A 24,313-nucleotide genomic window follows, 5' to 3' on the forward strand; every position below is an offset into this window, starting at 1 on the left:
ACGTGAAAAGCAGCACTAAAAGTTCAATTAACTAATATGTGTTAGATATATAGATACAGATTAACATTTTCAAGATCTTGATTATGCATTGAATCGATCAAAATGGAACAACTAATTTACCTTTATTTTCGAATTAACACACTTTTGTCCATATTCTGTTCTTTTTTTCATTCGTTGACAAATTACATCACAGTTGTCTTTAACTTTGGTCATTCTAAGCTTTTAGGGTTTGTGTGTGTTGATGCATCTGATTGGATTCGTACAAGTGGCCGGCGTCTGAAATAAGTTACATTGTCTTTATGAATGATATGGTTTAATTTAGGTTTAATATTATATAAAATTTAACTTCGGTTTGGTTTTGATTTATGAAACTTGAAACCAACAATTTTAATATATGAAATCTAACGTTATTTTATTTATTTTTAAAATTTTTTATTCTGTAACGGTGATTTTGGTTCTTAAAATGAGGTTTTAGGAATTAAAATTACTAATCAAAATTAAAATGGGATCACATTTCATATAGATATATATTAACCATACAATTTATTATGAGTTTTATAGATTGATGTTGATTGGTTAAAAAATTAAAATAAATTGTAAAAATATCCCAATTTTTAGGTCCGCATATATCGTAGATGTTTTATTTGGACTTTTTAGGTGGGTATATCGTAGATGTTTTATTTGGACCATAGGACAGACTTTTGGTAAACCCGAATCCATGGCATGTTTAGGGATAGATGCCAAGTTTTAAAATGTCAATATTACAATTATTTTTCAATTTTCAAAAGTAGAGATTTTGAAAAATGTGTCCATTTTGATTGAATCGGGTCAAATCGACTTGACACCCCTTGCAAAGTTTTATGCATGGATCAAAAAATTATATCAAAATTTACTTCGATTTAAATCTAACAATGCCTAAATTTGACCTTACTAATATTATGTTTTATATATTATATAATTATATTTAAAATAAGAAAAAGAGATCTTTTTTTTTTCATTGAGTGACACTCTGACTCAAAACTTTATTTATAATAATTAGTTAGCAGATCAATTGAACAAATTTCCATTAATTGCAACTATATAATCTGCATCAGTTATTTCCATTTTTATTTAATCAACATTTTCAATGGCTTAACACAAAACATCAAATCCCCCAACAATAATATTCAAATAAAAAAATCATATTATACAAGTTATCTTATTTAGATTAAAAATAATATTCAAATATAACTTCATAATATCAAATAATTATATATATAATTTATTTTCTTGATTTGTAAGCCTTCAACTCAAAATTTACTTTATAATATGATCAAGTACTGAATCAAGTAGCATTAGTTGTGACTTGTGAGCTGTGACTATAATGTATGTATAGAACTTACACCAATTATTAACACTAATTTGACCAAACCTAACAATTACAGTGTATATATTCAAGTCTTAGACAGAACAAATAAAGTAACAAACACAAACCCATGGTTACCGGCATATTTGTACTAAAGAAATTGACAAGTAACAACAATATTGAGAAATATCCGGAAGTTTCTATATTAGACCAAACCAAATTAATCTTGCCCACAAAGCTTCAACAGTTAGGCACTGGTACAAGTAACATACTAATCGTTTTTAGTATAAGAGTCAAATAATTAATTTAGACATATTAAATAAATAAATTAATTAAGTTGATTACTTATAACAAACATATGTGTTAACTTTTCTGAACTATCATTTTTGATCGTGTACTCCTCCGATTCTTATTATAAAATTTAATTTGAGAGTTGATATTATCCTATATGTAAGACCTATTTTATATGTTTATCAATTTTTTTAAAATTAACCTTATTGATATTCTCTCAATAATAATCAAATACGAGAGGGAGGAAGAAAATTAAGAAAGATGATTAAGGTGTTTTAGAAAAAACATACCATATTAACTAATTTAACTAATATCTTTAATCTACTCAAATTAGTTAATTAGATCTTACATTAAGGACCAGATGATTGAAACTATAGAGTACCACTTAGTAGAAAGTGGAAACATTTTATATTCAATAGAGAAATTTTAGAGAAAAATCATAAATTTGAAAAATTAAATGGATTGAAATATTATATTGAAGATCAAATCTAACCCAACTGATTCTTATATTAAACACTGAAAGTAGTATTTCATTTTTCAGGGTCCATATGATTGGGTACGTGGCAATGGCATAAAGCATTATTCATTCAAAGAACGTCTGCTGTTTGAAAAACATTTTTACAATAAGGTTGATTTATTACTAGATTTGACTAAGATACATGTCACTAGTCTATATATATGTTCAATGGATATTCATTATATATGGGAATATTATGTGATCCTCCTCGTTTTATAGCCGTAATTGGCTGTATTTAATTATAACATCTGATAAATGAGATTGATGGCTTGGCTGCTGCAATTTAAATCAAATTTTTTGGGGTCAGAATCAAAGGATTTAACTGTACGGTTTCCCTATTAGCAAGCAATAATTGCAATTAGAAGTCATAATACACAGTATACTTATCTTAATTACGTGGTTGTTAAAAGTGAGAAGAAGAGAATCTTCGTCAACACGCCCAGGTGCGCGCTTTTGAGTTTTTCTTTTTCCTTCGAAATTCTTGATGATATATCCCTGCAATGAAATGACACATTCAGAGTGATTTAGTCGTGCATGATAATCCCATTGACTACTAAGGAATATTAGGAATCCATAGCCATGCATGACTGGTTTGTTATTTTTTCACTTGCTAATTTACATTGGCTTATTTTAAGTGATTCTACTCTGTACAAAATAAATATGTACTGGGAGTTTTTATCTCGTGAAATGCACAAATAATTATTTGAAGTGAAATCAAATAGGCGATGTTACTGTTCTAAAAAGCCAACAATTATACTGAATCGTATGCCAGGCCCTTATATAGACTTTAATTTTATGATCATAGGCAACCCACCTCTTGGATTTAAGTGGCTATTTTCTTATTGATTTGTGTAGTAAGTTTCCTTCTTAGCTTGTATGGTGTGTTTCCATAACCTTTGTATTCAAATTACCAAAAAACTTGCAATAAAATTCTATATACATATTTACTTCAATTAAATATAAGAACTATATAAGTGACTTATAGATATTAAAAAATTAGTTATTAGTTATTAATAATAAATATGTGTTAATTTTTCTAAAATATAATGCATCATCCAATCGTTTCTCTATCAAGGGAAACCTATATAGTTTAACATATGCCACTAACAGAGATAATTTAAAAATTATAAATTTGTGAGACAAAATGTATGGAGGTTTTGCATTTAAAAACAAAGTAAACTCCCCAATTAGCTTCTATAATTAGGACCTGAAGGAGTATTTGTTATTAAAGAAAGAGCCAATAATGGTCAAAAGATATTTTAGATTCTTATTGTTTGTCTCTGGAGGAAAAATTTGAAATTTCACCGTCCACCAAATATTTGCCCGTGCCTTAATACAGGATAATTTGACTATATATACAACAAATTAAATACACTTTACATATCTTTTGAAAATTTATTATTATCATTACTATGAATTAAGTGTAATGATCTGATAGTGTAAATTGAACATACTCTCAAAAGTACCATAACTACAATACAATCTACAGTGATTGCTCAATCCTAGCAAAGACAGTTAAAGATCTTAACTATTTAGTATCATATCACTCAATTTAATACAGATCCTAGGCCGTAAAGATTATATATATATATATATATATATATATATTGCAGAAAGATATATATCATTTACAGTATCACGTGGAGATATTAGACTCATTATTTAATTAATTAATTTAAAGGAATTAAACTCATAGCTTTGCTGGTCAAAAAAAAAAACTCATAGCTTTGATTTTTGCTTATTTTGTTGGACTAGCTAGGAGTAACTTTCATTGAGAATAGAGTTATATTAATATCAACTTAATTAGTGGAATTCCTGCATATCTTAATTTTTTTAATTCTTATATATGGTGATTATATACATTAAAAAACATCTTAATTATCAATGCCTTTCAAGACAACTGAAAACTAAAATTTTCTGCTATGTCTCAAAAATATATGCCTGTGTTAAACATGTTAAATATTTTACACAAATTTATTTGCTTAAATCTTCTTAAAGCCATCCATATTTACTTTATATATGGTCGAAGTCATACACTCATAGTCATTTGTATTTTAAGTTGAGTGAACGAATTATGGCATCATATATAGCTCAATGAATTGGCGATTTTGATTGGGAAAAAATGATTTGTTAACACTTCAATATAATACAAAAACATGCATAATGGTAATTATACACCAAATCATAATCATACTTATATATATATATATATATATATATAATGCATTCCTAACTTCATGCAATATGTTGTATGTTATGAATGAAACAAGTTAAAACTTAAGAAAGAAAATTACACCTACTGTTGCAGAAAACAAAATTTGGAGTAAATTATATCCTAAAGTTAACCCCATATTATTAATTTTATAGATATTAGTGGAGCAGCTTCTCAAACTCTGATAATTTTTTTGAGAATATGTTCTTGCAAAAGATAACAAATTAATATATTGGCCATACTATTTTAGCCAAAGTAAAAAGTTTATTTTCCATGTATTATGAATATTACACAAGAGGGTATAATGATATCCAAATAAAACTTAGCTAAGACAATTAGACAAACATGAACAAATCGATCTGACTTGCTCGTCCTTTAATTTCTACAATGCTCTAATTTTGCAAATGAAAGTAATTAGTACATTAATTCGTGATAATTTTTCAATTTTCTAATGGCAATGGAAATTTTGCTGGTTAATTAATAACTCTAAATGGATAATCTCAGCTCCAAATCTAGTTCTTGATTGTCACTTGATTCAGAATTCTGACTGCCTGAACCCATTGATCTACTCCCATCATGTGAATCCTAAAAATAGCAAAAATTAAGAAAAATTAAATGTGGGATATTTTAATATTAAACATGCAAGTATAAATCATTATATATAAATGCGTGGTTTTTTTTTTTCAAGAAATAATAATAAAAACTTACATATAGGTTAAGAAAGGGTCTAGTTACGTTGGGTTGAGCTAAAGGTTGAGTCTCTAACATTGCGTTGGGATGGTCCCATCTGGTGAGGAAAAAATAAAGTTAAAAAAATTAATATATCAGTAAAGAATTTATCAAAATTAGAAGGCAAATATATAATTAATTACTTAGATAAATTGGCAGAAGAACCAAGACGAGTTTTTTAAGTACCTTGGATGAGAATCATATCTCATGTTTGTTCTTTCATATTCAGGCACTCCCATCTGCATTAGCAAAATTAAGTAATTGAGATTCAAAACAAGAAAATTACTAAGTAATAAGGCTTATATATGGCTATTAAACTTAAGAAATAATCACATGGAATTTCTGAAAAATAAAATGTAAAAAAGCACCAAACATGATTTTTTTTTGGTTGATTCCGCAAGGGTACACCAATTAAATGCCCACTTGAATAAATTAGTTTCGTTAAAAAGTACCAAAGCCTGGGAGACTGATCACAACATGTGATGAAGATCATAGAATACATACAATTAGTGTAATAAAAGGGGGGGAAAAGAAAATTGAAAGTTAAATAAGCATACCACAACGTTGGGATGGAAGCCATAGGAAGCAGCGTACGATGAGGATGAAGAAGAATAAGAGAGAGAAGAAGACGGAAATGAAGAATAAGTCGCCTGAACTCTTGGATCTTCCTGCATATATATGTTCAAATAAAAAGCCAAAACAAACCCATCATCAGTCAGTCTATAAAAAGTAACATTATTCGTAAGTTATGAACAATACAGAGTCATCGATAAGAGATTATTGATGACTCGGAGAAAAAGGAGAAAGATATTTATATATATATATATATATATAGAGAGAGAGAGAGAGAGAGAGAAGCTAATTACATGGCTGAAGGAAGAGGAAGGATAAGGAGGATAAGCACAAGGCATTTGGCCATGTAATCTGATTTTCTCCAGCTGAGCAACCCCAAGACCTCTCTGTGGCTGTTTCGGCTTATCTGAACCATTCTTCTTCCCTTTTCTTGATGAAGAAGATGAAGAAGAAGATAACCCACTTGCTCTTTCATTTCTCATCATGTTTGGCTCCCCAAAATAACTGCTTCCCATGGTTTTGATCCGCTTAGTTGAGGTTCCTCTCTCTCTCTCTCTCTCTATTTCTTCTTATGTGAGAAACACAAATATTTATATGGAGATCTCAGAGATAGAGAAAGAGAGCTGATATATATATATATATATAGAGAGAGAGAGAGAGAGGGAGGGAGGGAGAGAAGAAGGGTGGCTAGCTAATTAAGCTTGAGCTTATTGAAAAGAGATTTGCTGGGGGGAATCAGAGATCTCCAAATGCTCCTTTTTAAGGCAGTTTGGCCCTAACAGGAATTATTGCACCGCTGGATCAGATTGTGTATAGATTCAAAGTGTTTTATATGCTTAGATTTTATCTCTCTCTCTCTCTCTCTGTGATTATTACTATTATTATTGTAATATATTTACTAATAATGATCCCATTATTATATATTCTATAATAATAACAACAGAATTTTATATTACATGCCCATTTGTATTTATATATATCAGTCTTTGGACGTTATCTATGAAAGCGATTGTCTCTAATTATTTTACATGTTTTGATGATAAGCTGTATTCATCCACATCAGCCACGCGCTCAAAGGTATGTAAGATGTAATATTTATATGTAATTTCTTTTTTTAAAAATTACATATATATACTTGTTTTTTATGAGTATTTATTTTTCTTTACATCGCGGAGAGCGTAGTGCTTTGATTTGTAAGAAAATAATTAAGGGAAGTAAATCTAGGATTAATTGAGGGAAAATCGTGGTGTTTGATGAATTAGAGATCCGAAATATCTTTAAAATATATTTAATTTCAAGTTTAATTAGAAGCGAATTAGTGTGGCTTTTTAGGGAAAGACAGAAATGATAAGATCGACGGATTTATCGAAAAGTAATAAAGAAGTTGATATTGCTTGACTAATAAGGAGGGATTGACCTAATTAATAATAGTTAAAGAAAGATTGAGATATACTATAACTGAAGAAGTAAATATATATGTATGTAGTACTAATATTTGTGGGTTTAATTTATTTTATTATTATTTGTGATGTGAAGATCGATGATATGATTAATATAATAATTAATAATTAAATGAGGAAACAAGAGACCAAATCTAATTGAGCTGTTACACGCATGATTCGTGGGTCATAATTTATGAGTTGTTTGTGTGGTGTAAAGTGATTATCCTCTCATCAATCTGTTTAGCCTGACATGTGAACTCATGTAATTACAATAAACCCCACTAATCCCACCTTTTATTTGCTGCTTAACCCCATCACACATAATCTCTACTACACACACTCTTTTATATTTATTAGAGAAATTGCTGAAAAATCTCCCAATTGAAAAATTTGTTAGCGAAAAATACCCTATATTTGTTTAAGAATTCGGGTCTTTTTTTCTTTTACTGTGTGAAACATATCATCGTCAACCATATACAAAATGGAAGGTATTTACATATAACTGAAGATATACGATATATATGCTACACGTGATTAAAAATATGTTGCACCAAAATCCTTAAACGAGCTTCAAGTATCTTTGGTGAAATTTGACAGTGGAGGATTTTTCAGCAATTTTAATTTATTATATTTATTTTGTATATATAACTATACATTTTTTAAAATAGTGTGAGTACTTTATATTGCATAAAATTCGAGAAACTAGATGCGCTCGTGTCTTGTAAATAATAATACTTGTTAAAATATTATTTTATGCATAGTTTATGTTTTATAAATAAGAAGATTTAAATATATTATATTTACCCACCGCATCCATTACAATCATCATCAGTTGTCGAATAAAACTTTAATATTCAGGCATTTTTTTTAACTTGATCATTTAATTATTTAAATTTAATATAATGTGTTAGAATTATATTTACCATAAGATCCAAGTATTGAGATGTGATTGAACGGTAATTTGATATAATAATGAACCTAAGTTTTGTTTTATAAATAATAAAACTTGATATTACACACACACACACACATCAAACTAAAGAAGCCCTATACATTAAATAAATCTATACACATAAATATCACAGCAAACCCTAGATCTGATCACCCTTTTTTCCCCTCAATTCTTTTTCCTTCTTCCACTTCCGATCCTTCTTTTTAATTAATTGCTTCTCTTTAATTTGTTCTCTGGTAATCTTATATTAATTGGGCACTAGCGACGTTGATTGCTGATTTGAAAGACACCACTTTAAGTTTTTTCCTAGTACGTACGCATCAACTTTTTAAATTACTTGGCTTTTTATTTTATATTTTGTTTTATTGTATATGTGTGTACTGTACTAATTAAATAAACTTTAAGCACGTCCGTTTATAATATTTTATATACATGAGGTCCATTCCCCATCAATTACGTAAGGAATTTGAATAATAAACCAAATTATTGGGCTTTCACATTATTTTAACATGATAATACCAGATGAAAGCCATCAAAAGTCAAAAACCAAGTTTTTCTTCTATCTTTTAGTCAAACTTTACAAGCTATAAAATGCGTTTCATGTCATTAAATATATTTATATATATGTAGTAGATTCGTGACATCATTTCTGAAAATGAAAATTGAAGGTATAATTTCAAGACCTCTTATTTTATTTTCTTCTGGTTGATGAATATAATTAGGGAGTTGAAATTTTCAAAACAATAATTATACAAGTGAACTTAATTAATAAATATATATATTATGCATGCGCATATCATTCAAAGATATAAAAGAAATTAGGTGAATTGAATTTATAAAGATTTGTCAAGGAAATGCTCAACAGAAGAAACTCATGCATCCAATATACTTATAAAGAGTTAAACTCACAATCTCATGGTAAAGAAAGATTCAAAGAAGATATTTAATATCACTGGGTTAGAAAAACTCAACACAAACCTCAAATCTCAAAGAGTACTTAGCAGAACAACACTTGTGAGGGACTTATTGATTAGGCACATATGGAATAAAATGGTGTTTGAGATAACTTAAAATCACTTAAAAAGTATTTTTATGTAAATTGAAAAAAAAAATTTCTCACATACTTATTTTGTAAATTATATACTGTAAAATTAGTTTTAAAACCATAATTTGGTTTTCACTCAAACACCAAAAACTCATTTCATTATGAAATATGAAATATTGGCCTTACTAATAAAACTAACTTTCGGCATGGTCTATGTAATTATTATTAATCTTCGTAGAAATATTTATCTATTTGTTTTGAGTCCACTTAATAATCGTAAGAAAAAGTCAACTTTTTGTTGCGCATGACGGAAAGTAAATGAGACGAAGTCTACTGAGTGATGATGATTTAACAGAAAAAGAAGTCAAGTCAGTCGTGAAACACAGGTGAGATCCAAATATATATAATTATTGCACTTATTGAATACTCGTCCGTTCCTTAATATCCTAATAAGAAAGTTAAATAGGTAATACATATTTGACTAATTTGATTAGATTAAAAAAAATTAAGTAAGTTAGTTAATTATAAAAAATATAATATGTTTTTTTTAAACATCATAGTCATTTTTTTTAATATCCTCACTCTTTTTCTTACTTAATTATAATTGAAGGAGTATTCATAGAGGTAAAAAAATTGATAAATATAAAAAATAGATATTATGTTTAGAACCAAAATTAACTTAATAGTTTGGCACTAGAGGGGGAGTATTATTTTCATCAAACAAAATTTAAATTCCTGTCATAGCCTTTTAGAGTTTAGTTTCCTTTTTAGTAGGCAAATGATGGATCATTTGATTTGCTCAACGTCCAATCCAATCATGCCACGTTAAAACTATGCATGCCCCTCTTCCTTCTTCGTATATTTCACATAACTGAAAAAAAATAACAATAAACAAAATTTATATATAATTTATGAACAAATAGTACGAATTTCTATATCTTTGATATATTTTAAACCTGAATGTAACTCATTATGCGCGTGTAAAAATTTTTGGGATATTAGATATTTTCTTTAGAAAAGTCCTTTTTGCATATTTGCAATTAGCCTAACTGATATCAAGATCTCTTTTAAAGATTTATTAAACGTGAGGTTATGAGTTCGAATCTTTAATAAAAGATATGATGTGCACAAGTTATACAAAATAAATTAGAATATAAAGAAAGCATTCATGTTTCAAATTGATCGATGGTGATAATAGTGCAGAAAGATAAAAACCTATTCATTTTAATGAGTACTTAGTGTTTTAATTTGATAATTAAAAGTAATATGTATTTAGGACTGGTGGTACAGATTAAAAATACTGTTCTTAAAATGAATTTAAAATGTGTAAGAAATTGTTGTCATGTATGTTTTGATTCTTAACATACAATTCTGATGTTATAATGAGTTGAAATACATCGGTTAATTTGTTTGGTAAGCCTAATTATTATCCTTCCTTTTCTTTCACTTTATATTTTTCAAAAAGTTGAATACTTCTAACTTATACTCTTCTAATTTTATTTATAAGTTATTTTCAGAATCTTTCACACAGCTTAAACTTTATTAGTTGTGCTTTAAAATTTAATTATTTTTATTTAATATATGCTATACCTTATCAAAATAAAGTCAAGCTATAATAATAAATAAATGGTAAAATTATATATTCATATGAAAAAAAATTAATGATGCCAATTACATATAGGAATCAAAATTCCTACACGTGTATGATACAACCTTCTGTTTGCAGGTTCATTAGAAGTCTTAATTTCTTTAAAAAGTTAGCTTAATTACAACTGGAAAATAAGTTAATTACTGAGTAATGTTCAATTAAATTACTATTCTATCCTCAGTTAAGTCATTATAGGCTAGATTTTTTTTTTTTTGGCAACCTCGAAAGCTAGAAAATAGAAATAGAAACTGCTTGCTTGTCACATATATATGGAAGAAAGAGAAGGAGGAACAAATCATGAACATTAATCTCGTTAAAAGAAAAAATACCATAGCCACAAAGAAATCTCATTAAAAAAATAACGATACTGATATGGAATTGGAGATAGGAAGAACGGATCATGTTGATTAGGTTTGATTAGTATATACGCATACATGTACTCCCGATATTATGTTTATAAGTCACTTTTAAGTTCTGAAAAACTTAAATTGTATGTTATATTTATAAGTCATTTTTAAATCCTGAAAAACAAAAATAAAAAAACATCAAATATTATTAACTATGTCTTAAAATTTTATAGATTTTCAAATTAACCCCTATCTATTTAATTATACACTTTCCAGGAAAATAATGATCTATACAAAAGTAATAAATGAAAAATAAAATTGCATATTTGTATAAAAATTTTAGCAGCGTAAATTATAAGTAAAACAAACGTATAAACTCTTCCTATCTCATAAATAGGACTAGGGAAGTACGTGTGTATGGCTTCTCTATATACATGTATATTAGTATATATATAAATGAAAAGGAAGACATAAGGAGGTGCGGAAAAAGAGAAGGATGTGGAGAATATATACATACACACACCCGCGTAAGGTATCTAGAGAGTAGATTTATGAGCACATGCATAACATTAATAGACCACACGATTTGCAAAGCAATAAAAGAATATGAGGTAGAGAAAGGCAGACAAAAGAAGCGGCTTTGAAATCCAAAAAAATCATCCGCAATCCCTTATTTTATTTCACCAAATAATTAACCTAGCCATGGCTATAATATATACACACGTACGGGAACTTGAGCCTACCTCCTAAATCATCTCGTGTGTGTGTGTATGAAATAACAATAGTGCTTAATAATGAAGAAGATCGGTTTTCTACTTTTCTTTCTCTTTCTCTTTGTGTGCCTGATGAGTTTGAGTTGGCTTATATCTTGTGTCATGCTCATAAACTTGTGCAGAAGGAAAAGATATGCAAAAAGAATCTTCCTGCTGGATTTCTTTTCTTCAAGATCGACCTGCCATCAAATCTCCTGGTCTTCTAACCAAGTTGATTCTGTGCCATTCCCTCCTGCGCTTTATATTATCCAATTATAATTATACACACACTTGTCTCTCCTTTTTTTTTTCCTGGTTAAAATAAATATATATGCTGCTTTTGGCTTTCATTATAAGAACTTCCAATATGTTTCAGGATGATACCTGTTTTGACTAAGGTATTAGCTTCTTTCCCACTTAGTATCCTTGACTAATTATAAAACTTCCTAGCTGATTAATAAAAATTATTGAACTAATTACTTTTATTGAGGGTAAGTTTGATGTTTTACTAAAAGAATAACTAGGAGTACATTCTTTCGAAATTTGAGAAGTACTCGTATGTATCTAGTGGTTCCAACTACAAGAATGCAATAGTTTTCTTGTGCGTAGAGGAAAATTGTCAAGAGCTTTTTTCTTGTATGAATGAATATCAACGAGTTCTCAACAACATAAGGCCTGACTAATCTGAATCGAGTTAAAACTTTTAGATCCCGTTTGGTAGGAAATACTAAGAATGAGAAGCGAGAATTATAATTGAGATCGAGAAAAACTATTAAAAAATATTTAGCATGAGTAATTTCTTGTTACGTGGAATTAGACAATCTTAATGTAGGTGAGATTGGAGAATATCATATTTTCCCATGGTATATCTTAATCTCACATATATGAATTTGCTCAAACTGTCAAACCCATGTAACAAACAATTCTTTGTACTAAACACTCTTTTAACATATGTTTTTCAATCATAATTTCAATCATTACTCCTCATTTTCAATGTTTTATATCAAATGAGATTTTAGGGTCATTTGTGGCATGAGAGAAGGAAGGAGAAGAAAAAATTTTAATGTGCTTGATTTAAGAAATTGAAGAAGTGGGGTTTAAAAGTTTTTAATTAAATTTTCTTTCTTTTTTTATCTTATATCTTCTCTTTATTAAAATTTTAGAACCCCACTTCTTCAATTATTCAAATCAAGCTTATTAAAATTTTCTCTCCTCCCTCCTCTAATTTCCTCATACCAAACATACGGTTAGGCAAAAAAAAAAATTGTTAGACAATTTGAAAAACACTTTATAACAACAACAATAACAGAAGATTAATCTGTAGGTGTCTTTAATTTCATGTGATTTTTAATCAGGTCTGTAATTTTTTTATCTGATTCTTGTAATTCTACTAGATTCTTAATTAGATCTTTGTAGTTTTTAATCAAATCCCTATAATTTTCTAAATAGATTTATAATTTATAAATTTATTACTGATCACATGAACACCTCCTAGAAGACTGTTATAATAAGGACTAGAGTATGTATCAAGCAGGAGGTTGCTAATTAACATATGATATGATTAATTCTGTATATACAATGCTACAAGATTTTCCACAAATTGGTTTTGTTTTTTAGGCCCACCAATTTTGCAAATTGCAATTAGTGGATAAAAAGGAAGTTAGGAGAATGTAGATATATTTTTAAAAAAAAACAGTTCGTTTCATTTTATTATACGTACATAATAGTGCATTTCACTATCATAATTCATCATCATTTGAATAAAGAGGATTAATCCGCAACCAATATAATCTTATCTTCACATGAAACTAGGAATCTGTCAATTCTAAAATCTATATACAATTCATATTAATTAATAATAGATATTATCCACAAACTATATGATTAATCTGATAATCAAATTTTACACACGCACACTACATGCTTAGTTTTCTGCACAAAGTGTGGTCTATGATTTATTATACTTTTTTATTTAAATAATAATAATTTAATCAAATATAAAATGCTTATGATTGATCAGTTTCTATACCCTAAAGATGCTTAATTAGTTAAAAAATGATTTATTCCCCCCACGAATCCATGTTTTGCTTAGGTGGAAGATTTTCTTACGAATTTAAAAATCACAGGAATAAGCTCTGCGTGGATTGATTGATTGATCAATTATTATATTTAATTATAAAATAATGTTAATTGATTAACTAATTAATTAGGGTTTATTTGAACAACTGGCCAATGGGACCTTGGAAACAACGAGCTAGGAAACAAATCAAACAATGGTGACCCACATGTGGGAGAGAAAGTGAGACACTTGGCAATTACCTTTAGATTTGGAAACCCTAATATTTTATTATAAGATTAATACAGTTAATGAAGTTTGACCTTATTTTAATTCCGGCATCTAAATTTAAAACCAGTTACTTTGATTCTTAAAATTTGATCTTGTTTTGATCTACCTAAAAAATTTTAATCCTAAAACAATGTTTTTGGTTCCTGAAATAAGGTTTCATGACCAAAACTATTGGTTTAAAATTTTAGCAACCAAAACAAAAATATGTTAAATTTCATGCACTAATTAAAGATTTTATTATCTCTTAATTATAATTATACAATTACAAACCCTAATTATTATTATAAAACCTTACATGTAATAACGGTCCACTCATTACTTGGAAATGTGATGGCTATTAATGCGATTGGGTCCTTCTTGTCTCCTGAAATATTGTTTTAAATAAAGTCTCAGAAAACCAACATCCCCAGTGATCTTATAATCTATCTTGGATATGATTTCTGACACCCCTTGATCTTTTAATATCACAAAGTGTGATTAAGTTAATAATTATACGAATCAATCTTTAATTAATTATTCCATTGTTATGTATCTAACTGATTACGATCGTGTGTGTCCGCTCTTTTCATTATCTTATGGATCAATTATACGTATGTTAATTAATTAATTATATTATATTATTAGTGTGCATCGATATATTCTCCTGGCAATATATAATAATATTATGTTGAAGTTTTTTATTAGTTTGATTTGGTGTGTGATATCACGACATGTGTATAAAACTGGGGAAGATTCAATGAATTCCAGAACGATCGATGTTCGTGATGATGAAAAGTTTTAAATTTAAATTTATCATTTTCTTAACTGAATAAAAATATAAATTTATTCTCAAGTTTTCATTATCGTGTCAGATATCAGATTCACTACTTGATCATGGAATTAATGGAATGAATATTTTTTCTAAAAGAATTAATATTGGGAAAACAATGTTAATAAGGGTTGGTCCTTATTTAGTATGCATTAGTCATAGCTAGGACTATTCAAAATTAAAATTTTTAGTATGTAATTTTTTAATGATAAATTTATTTTTTTTTTTACAAAAAATGCGAGTTATAAGATTATTTTTATTTTGAATTCTATATATTAAAAAAAAGTAAGGGCACAGTTAATTATTTGAATATTCTTTTTCTAAAAGAATTAATATCAAGAAAATTATGTCAATAACAGTTGATTCAGTTGATAGCGATACCGATTTATATTCTGTAAGGTGTTGTGACGTGCAAAAACTCTTTAATTTTGAAGGTCTGTTTTTAGCTCCATATATTTTTAGATTTAACTTACATAAAATTTTTGTTAATTAAGAAAATTAATCAAAAAATTCAAGAAAACAATTTTTTATCATATAAATTACTCTCGAAAAATATAATAAGCCTAAAAATGTTTGAGCCACACTTCAACGAATTATCACATACAGGTGGGATATTGAGATGGTAAACTAAGGACCCTAAATTATTCAGTTCACGGCCACAATTTTTTTTGGCCCCAATGTATAAGGATTAATTAAAATAATAATTACTTGAATTAATTCAACTCAATTGATGAGAATCATTTTCACGTGCCATTGAGATTTTCTCCTAGATTAATTTGACTGCAAAATAAAAAGATCATTGAAAAGCGAGCTAGAGAGAGAGAGAGAGTATCTGCCCATAAAATTGACGGTAGGTAGTTCAGTTCAATAATTTAAAATGCAATAATTAATTAATCCTAAGCATAAAAGGTTATGTCATTCCCCTCCATACTAAGTTGAAACTATTACTCCTCCGGTCCTTAATATATAACCTAATTGTTAAATTGATTTTGATACTAAATATAAGACTTATTTTTTATATTTATTAATTTTTTCTAAATTACTCTTATGGATACTCCCTCAACTATAATTAAGTAGAAGAGAGAGATAGGATATTAAAGAAGAAGATTATGATGTTTTAGAAAAAACATGTCATATTTCTTATAATTAATTAACTTATCTAACTTTCTTAATCTAATCAAATTAGTTAAATAAGTCTTATATTAAAAAACTGAATTGTTGTTGTGGTGGTCAATATGTTATTATTTTGCACGCACATATGTGCTTGTGCATTAGTTTATTAGTTCCGTGGTGGTTGAATTCTTTTTGATATGCCACCAAACCAATAATGCTCTTTGCTTCCTGCAAATGTATATACATGTGTGCGTGTGTGTGAGAAGATTTGATGGCTTCCATTCCATGCATGCATTTGGTCGTCTTCTTAATTCATTTTTCTAACTTCATATGATTTTTTAGCATATCAACTGGTTTACATAATTTATAGGTTGAACTGAATCACATATATAAAGAATCTCTTATAACCACTATTTTTTCAACATATAGAGAATTTAAACTTTAAAAACATTGCTTGAAGAATAAGTTATAAGATTTAGGTACAAATTTATTTCGGAAGTTTTTATTTAGAAACACTCAATATCCAAAAGCTTTTCTAGGTGTAAATTTGCCTTGAAAGTTTAAAATTGTAGCAATAGTGCCTTTAGCGTTAAAAATATTAGTAGTTAAACTTACTATTTTAACAGTTAATATTAGTTTATTAACGATCTGGAGTAATGTTGTTATGATTTTAAACTTTAAATTTCAGAACAAATTTGTATTTAAAAAACTTTCAAGTGCTTAGTGCTCTTAAATAAAAAATTTTTAGACAATTTTCACCTTATACTAATGCAAAATGGGGAGCGCCACAGTTGAATTGTTTAGTTGGTAAATGTTTTTTTCCCCCTCCAAGATGATATATTTCAGTGTCATCTACTTTGTTTTTTTGACGTTGCTTATCATAAGTATGTTTACACAAATTAAAATAAAACTCATTTTATATATTTATTTCATATACCACAGATCACAAATAAAAAAAATTACTTTTGAAAGATGCAAGCCATTCTAAACAAACTTTGAGTAGGTGATGGTGGTTAGACATGACACTTCTTTAAGGAGACACTATAGTGTCAAAAAAAAAAAAGCTACACAAACAACAATGTTTATATGCCCATAACACTTTAAAATAAGTATGGCCAGGTGTACCCAACATCTCAATTTTTTTAGTAATACAATTTTACTATAGTGTTTAGGGTCAAATTAAGGGTAAAATTATACCCAAAAAAGATCATGGGTACAGTTGTACTACTAAAAAGATTAAAGTGTTGGGTACATATGAAAAATCAGATCAGGAATAAAATTGTATCTTTCCCAAAAAATATTTATTCACTTTTAATAGTTGTTTGTGACATATTAGTGTTTGGAAATACCTTCAAAAATTATTTTTGTGCTTTATAAGGTAAATTTTCTCATATATTCATCTCATACAACATAAAATTACTTAAAATAACCTAAGTTAGTAAATTAAACACCATACTTCTACTAAATGCTTACGGGAGAAAACATGTAAATTAAAGCACAATTGTCAATAAGTTACTCTTTTTTAATTGGGTCAGCAATGGTAGCCCATTGATTGGTGTACTTTACTATGGGCTAAATGGGCTTAGTATTCTGAGCTTTCAGCATGCTTTTGAATTTTTATGGCCCACTGAAAAGCCCAATGAATGTCAGGTAAAGGAAGGTGTTATTGACTCGGCTAAGCGGCTAAGCCGATTAACGTGGCTGTGCAAAAGCCGAAGCGAACTGAGCCGAATAGTTTTCAGGATGCGATTGTCTCCTGAGACTCGACCGAGCAGCACAATACTTCGATAAGATAAGGATTTAAAACCTCACCATTCATTTCCCTCCTTCCTCCTCTCAAGAGCACAGAGTAAGCTCTATCTTCTCAACCCAGAAATTAACTTACTTAGAAAACCAATACTTTCTCGCCTTTTCTACAGTTTTTTAAACTTGTAAACTTTAAGTTTCTATGATTTTTTTTGGCCCTTTCAAGCTTCTGCGGTATCGGTTCCTCGTCTTGTACCTAATGGGCCTTTTCTTTTTTTCCTTAAAGTTTGTTGTTTTATCTGATTTCTCTAGTACTCTGTTCCTTCTTGAGCTTGAATTTGATATATACTCCTCCGCGCAGCTCAATCCATTGAATTTAATTTCCCTTTAATGCAAAAGGAATGTGAATTTTGCAAAGGAAGCGGCTTTAATGCCTCCCCGGTTTATATTAACTTGAAATGTGCTTAAATTTGTTTTATCCGAATTTGCAATCTGATTATGTTTGTACGTAAGTAGTGGAGGTTTAGGATGTTATAGAGTGTGTTTTCTGTTTGTAATTGCCGTATATGGTTTTTAAATTCTTACACTATTATTTACCCTCATTGATATTTCGTAATTAATAAGGTTATTCTGGTTTTTCCGTTTTCCCTGAGCTTACTTGGAATTCTGAGCTTTCAATATTTCAGTTATTACATCGATGACAGGAAGGATAATACAGACAAACCATCATATTTAGTATTTTCCATGTAGAATGTATACTTCCATTGCAGCCTTCTCAAATTGAAGTTGATATTGCGATAATTTTTATGGAGACATGCGATAATTTTGTCTATCTTCACTGATATTTTGTAACAATTTGGTTATATTTCCTTTGCCCTTTTCTGATGGATGTGGTGGAGCCTACAATGGTTTTAATGACAATCCATTATTGCATCATATTATTGTGACCGTACTAAAGGCATATAATTGTATATTATTGCTTTTGGAACCAAGATAACTGATTTTGCCCCCAAATCTCATTATTGATAACCATATTGGAGTCACCTAACTAATTCATTACTAAAGCTTGTGCTGATTTTTCACGTCATATTTCTTGGCAGGTGACATGGAAATGTGCTGATTCTGAGACATAATAAGTTTTGCATTTCAAGTCGAGATGAATCCTGTAATACCATGCTCCACGGGCATTGTTTCATTTATCCCTGGAAGTGCATTTTCTGCAAGGAAAAGTGAATCTTTAACAAAACTCAATTTTTCAAGGAAGTCTGTGAAACATGAATCATCAACACCAAGGTTCCTCTTACCTCCATTTGTTTCCATTGGACTGATTTCAAAGAGCCAAAGGATACTTTCATTTAATAAAAATTCTAGAACCAGTACATCAGCTACAGAAACAGATATAGCCATAGAGGAAGCGGATTCACCTGCTGCAAATGATGACTCTACTGAAACTTCTGAAACTCCTTTAGATGAAGTTGGTACAAGTGAAGATTTGTCTCCTCAGTCCAATGCCAGTACTTCTTCAGCTAAAGCCAGACGTTCCAGACCTGCTCGGAAAAGTGAGATGCCTCCTGTAAAGAATGAGGATTTGATTCCTGGAGCAACTTTTACTGGGAAAGTAAAATCAATCCAGCCATTCGGGGCCTTTGTTGATTTTGGAGCCTTCACAGATGGCCTTGTTCATGTTTCAAGGTTGAGTGATAGCTATGTTAAGGATGTTGCAAGTGTAGTTTCAGTAGGACAAGAAGTGAAGGTGAAGCTTATTGAAGTGAACACTGAAAGTCAGCGTATTTCTCTCTCTATGCGTGAAAGTGATGACATTGGTAAGTTGCAGCAACAAAAAGATGGACCAGTCAGTTCAGAGAAGGCTGGACCTGGGAGGAGGAACACATCAAAGCCCGGTTCAAAGAGAGATGATTCAAGAAAAAGCACCAAGTTTGTGAAGGGGCAAGACCTGGAAGGTACGGTGAAGAACATGACCAGGAATGGGGCTTTTATATCTCTTCCTGATGGAGAGGAAGGCTTTTTACCCATATCGGAGGAGTCTGATGAAGGATTTGAGAGTGCTATGGGAAACTCTTCACTGCAGGTTGGTCAAGAAGTCAGTGTGCGGGTTCTGCATATCTCAAGAGGACAAGTAACATTGACTATGAAGAAAGAGGAAGATATAGCACAATTGGACTCACAGCTTAGCCAAGGGGTTGTCCATGTTGCAACAAACCCTTTTGTTTTAGCTTTCCGCGAGAACAAAGAAATTGCTGCATTTTTAGATGAGAGAGAGAATGTGAAAAAACCGGTTGAAAATACATCAACAGAAGAAATCAAAGAAACTGTCCTGCAACAGGAGACTGTAATTGATGTCCCTGAGAAGGAAGGCAGCTTGTTGGATGATGCCACTGAGAAGGAAGCAGCGGTGACCTCTGGTGGTTCAGCTCCTGAGGGGGATTCATTTGTTTCAAATCAAATTGTTGAGGAAGCAGCTCAAACTGATGTTGGAGCTAGAAATGCTGAAACTGACTCACCTCTTGAAATTGCTAATGAAAATTTAAATGATAAAACTGAAAAGGATAGTTCTGAAAGTCAGTTGGATGCAGAGGCCAGCTCATCAGATGCTGAATCCACAGCTGATATAAGTAATGAAACAGACGCAATAAGCAATATCTCTAGCTCAATCTCCAGTGCAGATGGTGCCTCTGAGAATAAAGAGAATGTGACTTTCGGAAGTCTGGCTTCTGAAGGAGATGGTGCATCAACTGCGAATCAAATTATTGAGGAAGCTACTCAAACTGATGCTGCAGCAAGCCATAGTATAACAGACTCGCCTCCTGAAACAGATAATGAAAATGTGGTAGAAAGTGGAGCTGATCTTACCGTTGTGAAGGATGAAAAACAATCACAAACATCTGATGCAGAGGAACAATCTGCTACTGCAGCACCGGCTGATAATGATGGAATTGAACTTAGCCCTGAAATAAATGGCAGTATTAAAGGGTTGGAATCAGATATTTCATCTAGTAATGCACCAGCTCCCCTGGAAACAGCAGGTTCATAGTATTCCTGCACTCCCATTTGTATAAATCTGTGTGCATATTCCTCTGTGTGTGTGTGTGTGTTTTCCATGTTTAATTCACCTTTGCGTGTGGAAAATGCTAATAGTACGTCCACATCCAATTGGAAACTAACATTTATTTGGTGCCATCAACTTTGGCCAACGAATCAAAACTAGTAAGAAGAAGATTTCTATATATGGCTCTTGTTTTGTCTTTAACATTTATATTATTAAATGTTGCATGTTTGTGGCTTCCAAAGATATGGTTGACTTGGTTTGTTTAACTGAAGCAAACTAACCAAATTATACTCGTCATACCTAACAAGAAGACCAATTGTTAATTCTCCCTCTATAGGTGGAACGGGTGATAATGATCAAGGCCTATCTTCTGATTCTGCTGAAGTTGTAGAAAATTCAGTTGATGAGCCAAAAGAAGTACAAGAAGAAGCACCTGCCACTGAGAATGAAAATTCTTTTGCCTCACAAGTTGAAAGTAAAGATGGTGGAACTGGTGTTACTGCTTCAGAGCAAGGCTCGAGCAAAGGTTTATACTTCTTTGCATCCTACTTCATGTGTTCAGAAGATTTAAATTTCAGAATGGCATATTTTTTCTTTACAATTTCAAAATTTATTTTTGAAACTTTGTGCTTTGTGGATAAAGTGGACCTTATGATGCAGATATGTGGTTGCAGTAATCTTGTTCTACAGTAAAGTTGCTTTTTATGCAATGTAATCTTTTCGTTTTTTCCTTCACATTTTTTCTTTAATATATGTCAGAATATTTTATTAGCTATATTTCCATAAGGTATAATTTTTGGGGATTAACTAAATGGGAGTCATGAACAACACGTAGCTTCATTGCCATTCCCGGGTTTTCCATTCAGCTGTTTCTTTTTCCTGGCTTTCCTTTCTCTGTTTCATAGGATTGGGAATAATCTCATAGTAAATTTCTTTTCCCTTTTCATTGATTGCAGCAACCATATCACCAGCTCTTGTTAAGCAGCTTCGGGAAGACACCGGAGCTGGAATGATGGATTGCAAAAAAGCTCTTTCAGAGACTGGAGGGGACCTTATTAAAGCACAGGAGTACCTCAGGAAAAAAGGCTTAGCTAGTGCAGAAAAGAAAGCAAGCAGAGTCACCGCTGAAGGAAGAATAGGATCTTACATTCATGACAGCAGGATTGGTGTTTTGGTTGAGGTAAACTGTGAGACAGATTTTGTCTCTCGAGGAGAAATTTTTAAAGAGCTTGTTGATGATATAGCCATGCAAGTGGCAGCGTGCCCTCAAGTACAATATCTTGACGTTGAAGAGGTTCCTGAAAGTATTGTGAACAAAGAAAAAGAAATAGAGATGCAGAAAGAGGATTTATTATCAAAACCAGAGCAGATAAGGGCAAAGATTGTTGAAGGCCGGATAAGAAAAAGGCTCGAGGAGCTAGCATTGCTTGAGCAGCCGTATATTAAGAATGATAAAGTGGTAGTAAAGGACTTGGTCAAGCAGACTATAGCAACCATTGGAGAAAATATCAAAGTTAAGAGGTTTGTGCGGTTCAATCTTGGAGAGGGCTTGGAGAAGAAAAGTCAAGATTTTGCTGCAGAGGTGGCTGCACAAACTGCTGCAAAACCCGTGCCTGCACCTGAAAAAACACTACCTGATACTGCTGAAGCCAAGGAACCAGAGCAGAAGTAAGCAGTTCTACAAACTCTTATTGCTTTAGGTGAATGCATTAGATGAGGTATTCAGCACTAATGGTACAAAATTTACCATAAAGAATGAATCAACCAGTCATATGCCAATTCCATTTCTGTTATTTGTAATGTGCTTGCTCATTATTGTTAGTTATAAAATCGAGCATAGAAGAGGAGAAATTGCCCTAACTTTATTTCTATATCCTATTATAACTCAACATTCTGATACAGGCCACCTGCAGCAGCGGTCTCTGCTGCATTGGTTAAGCAACTTCGAGAAGAAACCGGTGCAGGGATGATGGACTGCAAGAAAGCCCTTGCTGAAACTGGAGGGGATCTTCAGAAGGCTCAGGAGTACCTAAGAAAAAAAGGTCTCTCATCTGCTGAGAAGAAATCCAGCAGGCTGGCAGCTGAAGGCAGAATAGGCTCGTACATCCATGATTCACGCATTGGTGTTCTAATCGAAGTGAACTGTGAAACTGATTTTGTCGGTAGAAGCGAGAAATTCAAAGAGTTGGTTGATGATCTTGCTATGCAAGTTGTGGCTTGCCCTCAAGTGCGGTTTGTATCCGTGGAAGATATTCCTGAGAGTATAATGATCAAGGAAAAAGAAATTGAGATGCAAAGAGAGGACATTCTTTCAAAACCTGAGAACATCAGAGAAAAAATAGTTGAAGGAAGAGTCTCAAAGAGGCTTGGAGAGCTTGCTCTTCTAGAACAACCTTTTATTAAGGATGACAATGTTCTAGTTAAGGACTTCGTGAAGCAAACAGTAGCTGCAATTGGAGAGAACATTAAAGTGAGACGTTTTGTACGATTCACTCTTGGAGAGACAACTCAAAGTGAAACAACCACGCCAGCACAAGGTGAAGAATGACTTAAAAGAATAAATGGAAACATGGGAATTCACTCTTTTGATATAACAGCAATGTGATTCTTTGTAATTTCAATGTGTAGTCGGCGTCGAGCTTTTGTACTAATCTGTATCTATTATAGATACACGAGGACTACTTTTTCTGTACTATTATTTATATGTTGTAAACTGAGCAAAGGAAAACAAACTAGGTGGATGCAGTTTTGGATTATTTCATTATTATTAGTTCTTGATCCTATATCCAATTGCTTAAGAAAAAGTTCCCAAAGTAAATTAGTTTTAATCTGTATTGTTTAGGAGTTGTAGCTCCCAAGTCCTATCCAAGTAACTGAGCTTGTTTTGGGGAAGAGGTTCTGGGGATTTTCACCGGCACATCAATTTTCTGGTATTTTTATTTATCAATGCGAATATATGACATTAGGCTTCAAAAGTTCAATACCGTGCGCTTGCATGAACATGCAAAATTTTTTTTAATTAATATAGAATTAAGAATAAACTATTAGTTGTTTAAAATGAAAAACGAAATAATAGTGTTAAAAAAAAGTCAATATTGACGCATAGATGTAAGAATACCCATTTATTACATGGGTTAACATCATTACTACTCTTTACAATTTGATCAAATTATTTTCAAATAGCTAGTTTTGATTCTTATAGTTTCGTAAAAATTTGATCTGAGTTTAAGTATGGAGAGCAAAACCAAAACTTGTTAAAAGTATAATCTAGTCATTAAAACTCCCTATAAAATTAACAATGGTATTAATCTTTTTACTTTAAAATGAATATGTTGATTTGACTATTTACATTAAGAAAATCTCGTAAAGAATTTCACAT

The 24,313-nt window shown here is 30.7% G+C and overlaps 2 protein-coding genes across 3 annotated transcripts; one reads left to right on the forward strand and one right to left on the reverse strand.

Annotated features, from left to right (window-relative positions):
• Positions 1-4,656: 4,656 nt before the first annotated feature.
• Positions 4,657-6,275, reverse strand: LOC114753415 (protein SPEAR1-like). Its single transcript, XM_028942106.1, has 5 exons — positions 5,961-6,275; positions 5,652-5,762; positions 5,281-5,333; positions 5,074-5,152; positions 4,657-4,950 (listed from the first exon to the last, which is right to left on the reverse strand). The coding sequence occupies exons 1-5, from the start codon at positions 6,180-6,182 to the stop codon at positions 4,852-4,854; spliced, it is 564 nt and encodes a 187-aa protein (XP_028797939.1). The 5' UTR covers positions 6,183-6,275; the 3' UTR covers positions 4,657-4,851.
• Positions 6,276-17,908: 11,633 nt separating this feature from the next.
• Positions 17,909-23,690, forward strand: LOC114753414 (uncharacterized). 2 transcript variants are annotated; one of them, XM_028942105.1, is made up of 5 exons: positions 17,909-17,970; positions 18,968-20,911; positions 21,272-21,460; positions 21,891-22,602; positions 22,837-23,690. In XM_028942105.1, exons 2-5 carry the CDS (start codon positions 19,024-19,026, stop codon positions 23,480-23,482), a joined length of 3,435 nt encoding a protein of 1,144 aa, XP_028797938.1. In that variant the 5' UTR covers positions 17,909-17,970; positions 18,968-19,023; the 3' UTR covers positions 23,483-23,690. The 2 variants fall into 2 exon arrangements, with proteins under 2 accessions (XP_028797938.1, XP_028797937.1); XM_028942104.1 differs by having other exon boundaries at positions 17,961-18,101.
• Positions 23,691-24,313: the final 623 nt, after the last annotated feature.

This window comes from Neltuma alba, unplaced genomic scaffold (assembly GCF_004799145.2).
Source record: "Neltuma alba isolate B1F8T4 unplaced genomic scaffold, ASM479914v2 tig00007919_pilon, whole genome shotgun sequence".
Classification (NCBI taxonomy): domain Eukaryota; kingdom Viridiplantae; phylum Streptophyta; class Magnoliopsida; order Fabales; family Fabaceae; genus Neltuma; species Neltuma alba.